Genomic DNA, 12,726 nt, shown 5'->3' with positions numbered 1-12,726 from the left:
TTTACCAGCTTTAGTAGCAGTGTTCCCTTAAATTTCAAAAATATTTTATAGCAACACCAACTAGAAAGTTTTATTGTTTTGAAACACCCAAGGTACATGTTAACGACCAAAAAAAAACTTTCTGCAATGAAATGCAGGGTTATTTTCCAACAACTGTCAAATTAAATGGGATATATAAAAAAAAATCAACCATTTTTGGCTTGAAACTGAATGTACTATATTTTAGTAGTTGTACACCTTGAAAGAGTTTTGACAATATAACGGAGTAAAATGAATGGATTTTAGTTCAAGGTCTTTATCAGTACATACTATCAATATAAAACAAATCCTAAAAATATAAATATATATATATACTGAAATTTTTTCTATAAGATTCAAACTATTTTTTTTTTCTTTTTAGATTCATGAGTATAATTATAAAAAAAAACAACATAAATCAAAGTTAGTAAGAATTTTAGGCATAATTATATTCATTAGTATAGGAAATTGTGGCAGTTGTTTGGAGTTTAATTAATTATTTTTTGCTTGTCTTATGTTGTTTAATAATCAATTTACACAAGTAAAATATGATCACACAATTTAAAAGTAAATATTGATACAAGTCTCTCTGCAGTCTGTCCAATAATACTGTTTAGAAATCTGTGTAGATGCAAAACATTATTATCAAAGGTTTACATCACAGCATGATATATTATATAAACATTATAGTTTGAGGGAATAACCCATTTTACAGTTTATCTTAGAGCATCCTCTTTTATGCTCCATATTAAATATTTTGTTAATATTAAAATGCAGTTTGCTGTTAAATAAAAAACATCTTCAACAATAATAATTGATTCCAATTTTAAATACAGTTATCAAAAAATAAGATAGAAACTGATGATATTAGAATATTTTATATATGGTAGATAAACAATAATGTAACCCCTACTTTAAGGTGGTATAGTCGTGACTACCTATTGTCATGTTCCTACAGTCATGACAGTCGTATGCTGAATCAAAAGCAAACCAATTGAACAATAATTACTATACATCTTTAAATATTTGTAAGTGAGGGACCTAGAATATATAAGTCAAGTCTGCAAATTGTTCAAGAAAATTGCCTGTTCTCTAGGCCTCAAACACAACTTCTAAACTGCCATTTTCCTAACTTAAAATAAATTATTTAAAGAATTTTTGACTGCAGTTATAATAGATAGTATAAAATAACAGTATGTTTTAAACTGGTATTCAATTGACTTAAAGCATTAGGGAAACGAATCAATTTCTAAATTTTAAGCAGACAGCAGAATAGATTGTATAAATTTAAATGACTTCTCAATTTAATGATGATTTGCTCTTCTGTTCACATTTATAAATAGAGAAAGGAGGTTATATGAAATGGAAATCTTGCAATTATCATTCAGGGATATCAAATGTAATTATGACTTTCTGCATTTTGATTAAGCTTAAAAGTGATATTTGAAAAAAAATGAACATTTTTTATACAAATCAATGTAATGAAGAACTAGAATTTAAAATGAAAAACAAAAGGGATTCTAGAATACAGTATAATTTTTTGTTGTAAAGTTTTTGGTGCACTGAATCCATTTAGTTATCATAAAAAAATCAAAAACTTTATTCAAGAAAAAGATATAGAGGATTGCTGAACTAAAATCAAGTTATCATAATAATTATATTGTGAACAATCTTTCAACCCAGCCTATGAATTACAACTATTTCCCAAAGTAGCCATCATTTTCTTTCAAATAAATTTTAACAAATCATTATACACCTCTTACCATAGTTTGTGTCTTTGGTGACTTTTATGTATAATTTTATATAGTATAAATTTAAGATATATTTATATTTTAAATATAAAATTTGATTTTTTTTTGTATTGAAAAAGAATGATTATAAATAGGAACAAATTTTAAAAACATTATCTTTCTGTGAAGACGATATTTCTTGCCAAGCATTGTACAGTACTATTGAAGAATTTCTAATCTATTTTATAGTTTTGTAAAATTTCATTCAAGATTTATTTGAATAGACCAGATGTTTACATAGGTGTTAATTGAGCTTCCTCTACTATGCTCTACTTTCCTTATTATAGAAGTACTATAGATTTGATTGACATCTTAATTGATCATGATAATTATTGTCACATAAACTGGTGAGAAGAGCCTGCTAAAAAGCTCTGAGCATCCTCCGAGCATGCTCCGAGCTTCCTCGTAAGAATAAATCTATGATCCCTAAGTATCTGAGTATATATTTCATTGATAAATTTTTTAAACTTTTCGTAGGTAGGATTCAAAAATTTTGTGCTCAATGCACTATGTTTTGTGTATATCAAAAGTAATGATAAAATGTGGAAAACTATCGAGCCAGCCACATAAGGGTTTTGATTGCAGGCTTGCATCTTTACCCCCAAAAAAGGAGTTACTGGGACTTTCAACTGAAAACTTTTGATCACTTTTTTTTTTTTAAATAACTATATGAATAAAAGTCTACTTTAGCCCATACCTCTAGTATTCTGCATGCTGTCTAACTGTATCTGTGTACTTTGTATTGGACCTTGGTCAAGGTGGCTCATTTGTGCTTGACCACTGATTGTGCTGATTGTATGATTCTTTTCTTCATTAGCCAAAAATTGTTGAAATCTCTCTAAATTAAATTTAGGTTGATAGAAACTTGGATCTTCGTCATCCTCATCATCTGATAATAAAAAATAAATGTACATAATCTGAATATCTCATCAAAGTATTTATTCATTTTCTAATAAATCATTTCCTAATTTACTGTATTAAAACTAGTTCACCTGTCAATATAAATAAACCAAAAAAAATAAAAAAGTCTATTGAAAACACCTATTTTTACCGAATAATAAAGAATAAACTTTATGTAACTTTATAAGGGCTATTCCATTAAAATGTATGTGGGAGGGTAGGAAGGGAAGTTTAATTATTGAATGTGGGCCATGGGTCTTTTTTAAGTATGCATCTATTACCATTATGCAAAATTATCTAAAAAATGGTTCTTGGTTGTAGGGATATTTTAAAAGTCCCTTCCTACCCTCCCACATACATTTTAATGGAATAGCCCTAAAGGAAAACATAGCAATTTTAAACAGTAACATTGGAAACCATATTACAAATTAATGAAAATACTCTAACAATGAGCTTACAAATGCTGGCGATTTTCTATTTAAAAATGTTAGTAAGTTTTCTTTATAAACTACCAACTGGTAGGTACAAAAATTCAGACTTTTTCAGATACATTAAAAAATTCCTACAAACATGTACTATGGAGGGTTCAAATCTAATGAAAATCACCGATTTCTATAAGATCTGAGGGGCAATCAGTCATCGATGACTAAGGACCTGCCTAATAAATCTAAGGCAAATCACAGATTTCTATAAGATCTGAGGGGCAGTCAGTCATCAATGACTAAGGACCTGCCTAATAAATCTAAGGCAAATCACCGATTTCTATAAGATCTAAGGGGCAGTCAGTCATCAATGACTAAGGACCTGCCTAATAAATCTAATGCAAATCACAGATTTCTATAAGATCTGAGGGGCAGTCAGTCATCAATGACTAAGGACCTGCCTAATAAATCTAAGGCAAATCACTGATTTCTATAAGATCTAAGGGGCAGTCAGTCATCAATGACAAAGGACCTGCCTAATAAATCTAAGGCAAATCACAGATTTCTATAAGATCTGAGGGGCAGTCAGTCATCAATGACTAAGGACCTGCCTAATAAATCTAAAGCAAATCACAGATTTCTATAAGATCTGAGGGGCAGTCAGTCATCAATGACTAAAGACCTGCCTCATAAATCTAATGCAAATCACCGATTTCTATAAGATCTGAGGGGCAGTCAGTCATCAATGACTAAGGACCTGCCTAATAAATCTAAGACAAATCAACGATTTCTATAAGATCTGAGGGGCAGTCAGTCATCAATGACTAAGGACCTGCCTCATAAATCTAAGGCAAATCACAGATTTCTATGAGATCTGAGGGGCAGTCAGTCATCAATGACTATGGACCTGCCTAATAAATCTAATGCAAATCACAGATTTCTATAAGATCTGAGGGGTAGTCAGTCATCAATGACTAAGGACCTGCCTAATAAATCTAATGCAAATCACAGATTTCTATAAGATCTGAGGGGCAGTCAGTCATCAATGACAAAGGACCTGCCTAATAAATCTAATGCAAATCACAGATTTCTATAAGATCTGAGGGGCAGTCAGTCATCAATGACTAAGGACCTGCCTAATAAATCTAATGCAAATCACAGATTTCTATAAGATCTGAGGGGCAGTCAGTCATCAATGACTTTGGACCTGCCTAATAAATCTAATGCAAATCACAGATTTCTATAAGATCTGAGGGGTAGTCAGTCATCAATGACTAAGGACCTGCCTAATAAATCTAATGCAAATCACAGATTTCTATAAGATCTGAGGGGCAGTCAGTCATCAATGACTAAGGACCTGCCTAATAAATCTAAGGCAAATCACAGATTTCTATAAGATCTGAGGGGCAGTCAGTCATCAATGACTAAGGACCTGCCTAATAAATCTAAGGCAAATCACAGATTTCTATAAGATCTAAGGGGCAGTCAGTCATCAATGACTAAGGACTTGCCTAATAAATCTAAGGCAAATCACAGATTTCTATAAGATCTAAGGGGCAGTCAGTCATCAATGACTAAGGACCTGCCTAATAAATCTAATGCAAATCATTGATTTCTATAAGATCTGAGGGGCAGTGTGTCATCAATGACAAAGGACCTGCCTAATAAATCTAATGCAAATCACAGATTTCTATAAGATCTGAGGGGCAGTCAGTCATCAATGACTAAGGACCTGCCTAATAAATCTAATGCAAATCACCAATTTCTATAAGATCTAAGGGACAGTCAGTCATCAATGACTAAGGACCTGCCTAATAAATCTAAGGCAAATCACAGATTTCTATAAGACCTGAGGGCAGTCAGTCATCAATGACTAAGGACCTGCCTAATAAATCTAATGCAAATCACAGATTTCTATAAGATCTGAGGGGCAGTCAGTCATCAATGACTAAGGACCTGCCTAATAAATCTAAGGCAAATCACAGATTTCTATAAGATCTGAGGGGAAGTCAGTCATCAATGACTAAGGACCTGCCTAATAAATCTAATGCAAATCACTGATTTCTATAAGATCTGAGGGGCAGTCAGTCATCAATGACTAAGGACCTGCCTAATAAATCTAATGCAAATCACAGATTTCTATAAGATCTGAGAGGCAGTCAGTCATCAATGACTAAGGACATGCCTAATAAATCTAATGCAAATCACAGATTTCTATAAGATCTGAGGGGCAGTCAGTCATCAATGACTAAGGACCTGCCTAATTAATCTAATGCAAATCACAGATTTCTATAAGATCTGAGGGGCAGTCAGTCATCAATGACTAAGGACCTGCCTAATAAATCTAATGCAAATCACAGATTTCTATAAGATCTGAAGGGCAGTCAGTCATCAAAGACCTGCCTAATAAATCTAATACAAATCACCAATTTCTATAAGATCTGAGGGGCAGTCAGTCATCAATGACTAAAGACCTGCCTAATAAATCTAATTTGGGGAAAGAATGAAAAGACAAAACAGAGTCCTCTGGGACAGGTTTTAAATTAACTCTTAAGTATATTTTGGACTGGGACATAAACTCTTAAGTATATTTTGGATTGGGAAAGTACTGTTTAATAATGCCCTAATATTAGTAACATACCACTATCTGTTTCTAAGTCATTCAATGCTGACTTGTCTACCATTGACTCACTCAGAGTATCTGATTTGGTTCTGATTTCATGGAGAGGGACAACTATATTCCTGTCATACAAAATGGTATATCATATATAGTTATTCATAAACACACCTTATTTCAAAACATTAAATCTTAAATTATTAAACCATGTCAAAGGGGGACAGGGTCTCATTTACTGTGTAGGATTAAGACACATGGATGCTGATACAACTATACACAAAATAAGAAAGATATATCATTAGTACATGTTTTGAAATGGACCTAAACTGATTTTTATCATGCTGGGCTGTTGCACTGCTGTCCCATGTTAGAGGAGGGTTTAGCAGAGTGCTCAAAAACATGTTTAACCTTCTCAATTTTTTTATGTTTTTGTTTCAAGGCAAGACCCTGTAGTTCAATGACTGTTGTTGGTTGCCGTATGTCACAAATGTTTTTCTTTTAATGTTATTAGTTGAAATCAGACTGTTAGTTTTGTTTTGAGTTGTTTCACATTCTGTTATCCTAGAGCTGTTTATAGCTTACTATATGTAATGGTTTTTGCCTATTGCTGCAGGCGTTACAGTGACCCTAGATATTTACATCCTTGTACTTTGTCCTTTGGTGGTTAGTTGTCTCATTGGCAATCATACAACATCTCCTTATTTTTATACAGACCTGAAAACTTAACATTATGCATGCACATACTTATGAGTATATCATATGGTTTTCTAGATATTTTGTTCAAAATTAAGAAAATTTTAATATTATCTATTCGCCAAGAACTTGGTATGAGAAACATCTTGAAACCCCCTTAATCGGTGACAGATAATTTGACACGATTCACCTGCACATTCTCATTTACACAAATATCAGCTGTCTGTTATTGATTTACAATACTATGACTACAGGGTATTTATTTATATTATTTTTTTACAGTTATTACACTTCATGCCACTTTAACGAGAAAAGTATGCAGTCAAAATATATTGATACTTGAGAATACTTTTCTCCCCTTAAAACACAATTCTTCTCAGAACCTGTAATTGAAGATTTTTTTTGATAGAGCAATAACAAGAAACAAACACATTTTGTAGTTAGAAATGATGTATTATGTTATTAGATGAGATGTATAATTAATTTTCTACAAAATCCTTATCATGAAGAAATAGAAATATATTTACCTGTGATTTCCATCACCATTTGGTGCTGAAGTTACATTTGGAACACCAGGCATTCTCTACAAATAAATAATACATTTCATATTGCATTAGTAAATATACTGGTATACTAAAGATCATTACATATACTACTGAAAGATGTATTGTATAGAAAAGTACTACTGAAAATTTATAGATAATACTTCAGTAAGCAGTATATAATGTCAAAAATACCCTTATAATTAACTCAGTTAACTTTAGTTTGGGAGAAAATGATTTATTTAATAGTTGTAATTGGCTTTGAACAAGATTTCAGTAACTACAAGTACTCTTATTCCAGTGCTTTGTGTCTATTGTTTTGATGTTAGTTATTTTTGTTTCTTGTATTGATCTTTTGAGTTATGCCAATTGCTACTGATTTTAAGTATGTTCTTATGTTGTGCTGCTATACCACTGTCCTAGGTTAGGGCATGGTTGAGTGCTCACAAACATGTTTAACCCCACCACATTCTTCATGTGTCTGTCCCAAGTCAGGAGTCTGTAGTTCAGTGGTTGTCGTTGGTTCATGTCTGTCGTATCTGTTTTGTTATAAATTGGGCCGTTAAGTTTTCCTCGTTTGAATTGTTTCAGATTTTTCATGTTGGGGCCTTTTATAGCTATTATGGTGTGGGTTTTTCTCATTGTTGAAAGCCGTACAGCTGCCTATAATTGCTTTCATCCATTTCATTTGAACTCTGGTGGATAGTTTTGTCTTATTGGCAATCATACCACATCATCTTAGATTTATTTCAAGTGTTTTTTTATGAACTTATTTCAACTGTACAGTTTTTAAAGTACCAATATTAACCTATTGATATGCATGAAGGAAGAGAGTGGGTTGAGTAATCAAGAAGCTATTTTTATCATGGCACATGTTAATGTACCTGTACATATAACTTGTGCCATGATAAAACTATTCATTTCACTAACGAAAAGTATAGGGTTTAATTTTTGGTAGTTAAAATTCTATTTGTCTCCATTACAAATATCACAAAGGTTACTATTGACACTTATGATGAGTCAATTGTGAAACTAATGATTCAATGACTCCTCTAAGAGAGTTGCAATGAACCCTGTTTATTACATTTTCCTGGCATTACTTACATTGGGTGCATCCCCAAACAGGTCTTTAACAACAGCCATCATTTTATCTGATTTGGCTAGAACATTCTGAAACTATAATGTTATCATTATCAATTTTTAAAGCAAATAAATAATTCATACTGTTATTGATTTATTTTCACATGGTTTTAACTTTGTGATTTCTAGGATCAAACCTGTTCGCAAGGTTTTATTTCTGTGTTTTTTGTTATCCCTTAGTTTGATCTTCCTTATAGATTAAATATATATGCATGATATATTTGTGATATTATTTTCATAACAAAATAAGTGATAAGAAACCTGACAAATATTTCCTAGTTCAAATTCAAAGCAGCACTTTTTTACTTAATAGGTCAAATAAGAAAATATAAATGAATTTTACCTCTTGTTGGTCATACAAAACTTCTTTCATTATGGCCAGCTTCCTTGCTTCTGTATTAGAAATGCTCAAATCAGCTTTCCTTGCTGTAAAATATCAAATGACCAGTAATATATAATAGCTGGTAAAAATAATAACTTTTATATGCTTTTTTAATTCCTGACCATTACATTGATCATAATTTAGTACTATTCATGGAAGAAGAAAATGAAAAAAAAAATTATCTCAATTTATGATATTCTTTGTAAATTTAGCCTGTATATTGTAGTACATAACAATATGCAAAATATATTGCATAATGTGTAACAGTACAAATCTATCACTATGCTAAATAAATGTGCAGAGTTGTAGTTCCTAGAAGTTAAATTAATTTTGAATAGGGCCAAAATAAATATATAGATTTATGGTTTCTTTCCAAAGAGCTAAACTGTTGGTAGGTCAGATTTTTTTGTTAACAAGAAGGAAAATACAGTGTCTTTACCCAGTCTAGTTCTAGTCTTTAGACAGACTTATTCTGGACAATTTTCATTTTTTTAAGCTGTATATAATTGATCACTACTATCTACCTTAATCAGGCTTGTATAGTTTGCACTGGTACATTGTCCGCACCCCCCTTTACGCCACGAAATTTCAGGTAAAAAAACTTTTTGTAACTGTCTGAAAATGTCTAATGAAACTCCGGTAATTTCAAATCGTGTGTGGTCGTTTCATGGGAAAACGTGCATCAAATAGCAGTTGAAACAGCTTGTAAAAGATTCTAGAACACTTCATGAGTGTTAAAATAAGTTAAAATCACACAAAAAAAACAATTTAGAAACTTGTGCATGTTTAAACCGGAAGTTTGAATAGCATGTGTAAAATAGAAAATAAATACGATGAGAGTGTACGGAAAATCCGTACTTAATAGATATCACTAGAATACGACTTTGAAAGTAAAACAGTTCCATCCTTGTGTAAAACAATTTTTAATATCTATCACATTAATGTTTGAAGGATCTTACGCTAAAACAAAACACATGCGTCAGTATGAAACACCAATATGTAAAAATATCAAATTAATATGGATGAGGTAAAAATATCAGTTTTGAAAATGATAAAAGCGCCCTCTACAATATCCATAACAAACCATGGCGGAACGTAAACAAACCACCTTGCGAAATCGGTTTTTTTCTCTTATTTCTTGCTTATCGTACTCTATAGTCCGATTCCCTGTCTGGCAGGTTCAATTTTGGAGAATAAAACCGCGGACTATACAAGCCTTTATTCAGTAATAAGGATCAATTATCAGACTTGCTTATACCACGTTAAAATTTGTTTAGTCAAATTAGATAATCAAACAGTGTGTCTTTCAACATTGTGGCTAACTCAAATTACTACAAAGGTAAACTATTTATTGAAATTCTGATATTTGACATATTTTCAAACACAAGTCTAAGGGAAAAAATACATTATATACATAAATTGTACATATACTACCAGAAATATATTGTAAGTTTTTTTTACCTTTCATCTGCCTTTGTTTTTGAAGCTTTGCAGCTAAAGCATGCTTGGACTTGTGTGCTTCTTTTCGTCTTGCCTTAAAGTAAACATCAAAAGAAATGGTGAAGGATTCTCTGAACAAAGAAACTAGAAACTAGATTTGCATTACACAAGGTCATTTTCTCTCTGATGGTTAATAAAGCTGTTGCACTACATTGGATATGTACTGATAGAGATTTTGATGTAAGAACAGTCAGTTATTAGAAGTTGTTTGAATTGCTTTACATTCAGTTATGTCAGAGCCTTTTATAGCTAAAATACCATGTGTTATTGATTTTGCTCATTGTTGAAGGCTGTACAGTCTCATTGGTCTATGGTGGATAGTTGTCTTATTGGCTATCATACCACAATTTCTTATTTTTATATATATGCTCCAAAAAAGTCAGTATTGCTCACCTTAATTCAATGCATAACTCTAAAGATAATTTTTAACAGAAATAATCCTTGCAATGCAATAATTCTGAGAGAGAATATTGATAAAACCATTTCAGCAACAATCAGGCATATTAGGCCTAGCAGATTTAAAGACCATGGTTTGTGTTAAATGGTAGTTGAATTCATTAAAAAATCATTCTTCCATTGTGTAGAATAACAATTAAACTTAGGTCTAAAAGAAAATTAAACTTACAATTTCTTCAGGAGTAGCTTTGAATTCATTCATATCATGTAAATTATCCTGAAACAAACAAAAACCATGGAAAATAAATGAGAGAAAGTTCACCCAATCATCAAATAAACTAAATATAATAATACTATACAGTTAAACATGCACATTTAAATAAGTCTTTCCTTCACCTATTGATACCTTAAGGGGAGATCATTACCAGTATTAGAGTGGCTTGTTTTAACAAGAGTGCACACACAGATATATCTCACCTGCTTAACTTATCATGTTTGAATTAATGTTGAAAGTCTTTAATATGAAGTATCACATATTCTTAACATTATCAATAATCTGTTTAAATGATAACAAGGTCAGATGAACCCTACCAGACAACATGTACATCATGTTATCATCATGTACATCAAATATAGTTATCTTATTACTCATAATAAGTCAGAAATCCACATAACAATAAAGCAGTCATTGAACCATGTAAAAATGTGGTCAAGGACAATGGACATATGGCAGACAGAATCTTTGTAAAATAAGGTCTGTATAAAAGGCATAAAGCATCCAGGTCTTCTTCCTTCTGAACTATAAATCTTTACACAATTAGTTTACCCTGTAACTTGGAATAATGAATACAACAGATAATTTTAAGTCTGTCTCATATCTAGTTCTTCTCATATATTTTATGATGGTATGATACTAAACCCCTAACGGGAGGGATTGTGCTTGATTTTCATATGATGAATACATAATCTTTCAATCAGTTTAAATGAGGTCTGGAGTTGGCATGTCAGTAACTGCTAGTAGTCCTTTGTTAATTTATGTATCATTGTCATTTTGCTTTAAGTTTCTTCTGTTTCCTATTCTGACATCGGACTCAGACTTCTTTTAAACTGAATTTTACTGTGCATATTGCTGTGTGTTTGTTTATTCTATATTGGCAAGAGGTATAGGGGGAGGGTTGAGATCTCACAAAACATGTTTAATCCCGCCGCATTTTTGCGCCTGTCCCAAGTCAGGAGCCAATGGCCTTTGTTAGTCTTGTATGTTTTTTTAATTTTAGTTCATTTATGTTTCGGAGTTTACTGTGACGTCTATTTTCACTGAACTAGTACACATTTTTGTTTAGGGGCCAGCTGAAGCCCGCCTCCGGTGCTGGATTTTCTCGCTGTGTTGAAGACCCATTGGTGGCCTTGTGCTGTTTTCTGCTCTTTGGTCGGGTTGTTGTCTCTTTGACACATTCACCATTTCCATTCTCAATTTTATTACATCTAGAAATCAACAATGAGGGTCAGTTGAGAACAAAACTTTACCACAAGAGATGATTTCAGCTTTTAAATTGTGAATTTTCAATTTTTATGTAGAAACATTTCATCCGTGCCTGCATATGGAGAATATAACTCCCAGTTGATACTATATTCAATTGTCGTAACCACAATCCTGTTCTCTTTCCTCAAATGTGATCTACCGAATTAGACTTATCACAGGGTTTGTACTATAATGAGCAACACGATGGGTGCAACATGTGGAGCAGGTCCTGCTTACCCTTCCAGAGCACTTGAAATCATTCCCGTTTTTTGGTGGGGTTCGTGTTGTTTAGTCTTCAGTTTTCTATATTGTGTTTTGTATACTGTTTGTCTTTTGGTTCTATTGCCATGGCATTGTCTGTTCATTTTCAACTTATCAGTTTGAATACATCCCTTTGGTATCTTTGCCCTTCTTTTGTTCATACATTTCTTCATACCTTTTACATTTAATTTTATGTACAAATGCACTTACATCCCATTCTGGCAGTTTTTTAAAGGTTTTCTTTTTCCTGGGAATACCTCCAGACGGATTGGTCTTTCTTAATCTTACAAAAGACATATTCTGAAATAAAATTGATACATGTCAGTCAGGGGTACTACTTGTACAAGTAATCTTTATTTACTCGAAGAAGTAAATAAAATATACTTATATAAGTTAATTATAATGTTTGAATAATCTCCCCTTAATTTTCTCAAAAATTTACTTGTATAAGTAAATTTTTTTTACAATCCCACAAAAATTCTCAAGTTTTGAGATGTAAAATCATGCCTTTAACAATTTTTCTCAGGTTAGGTCATAATTTTT

General features: G+C 32.0%; 1 protein-coding gene across 2 annotated transcripts in view; it reads right to left on the bottom strand.

Moving 5' to 3' along the window:
• The window catches only part of LOC127727119 (spindle and centriole-associated protein 1-like), a 40,337-nt gene that overhangs the window by 24,660 nt on the left and 2,951 nt on the right, over positions 1-12,726 (bottom strand). For both annotated transcript variants that reach the window (XR_007993782.1, XM_052234551.1), the window contains exons 2-9: positions 12,394-12,483; positions 10,630-10,677; positions 9,966-10,038; positions 8,466-8,548; positions 8,087-8,158; positions 6,968-7,023; positions 5,772-5,872; positions 2,506-2,697 (exon numbers count right to left, since the gene is read on the bottom strand). Coding sequence is in view for 1 of the 2 variants with exons in the window: in XM_052234551.1 (XP_052090511.1) it covers positions 2,506-2,697; positions 5,772-5,872; positions 6,968-7,023; positions 8,087-8,158; positions 8,466-8,548; positions 9,966-10,038; positions 10,630-10,677; positions 12,394-12,480 (712 nt within the window). In the remaining variant the exon portion in view is untranslated. The remainder of the gene's footprint in view (positions 1-2,505; positions 2,698-5,771; positions 5,873-6,967; positions 7,024-8,086; positions 8,159-8,465; positions 8,549-9,965; positions 10,039-10,629; positions 10,678-12,393; positions 12,484-12,726) is intronic.

The sequence above is a fragment of the Mytilus californianus genome, unplaced genomic scaffold (assembly GCF_021869535.1).
Source record: "Mytilus californianus isolate M0D057914Y unplaced genomic scaffold, xbMytCali1.0.p SCAF_19, whole genome shotgun sequence".
Lineage (NCBI taxonomy): Eukaryota > Metazoa > Mollusca > Bivalvia > Mytilida > Mytilidae > Mytilus > Mytilus californianus.
This window is presented reverse-complemented; position numbering and strand designations above follow the sequence as displayed.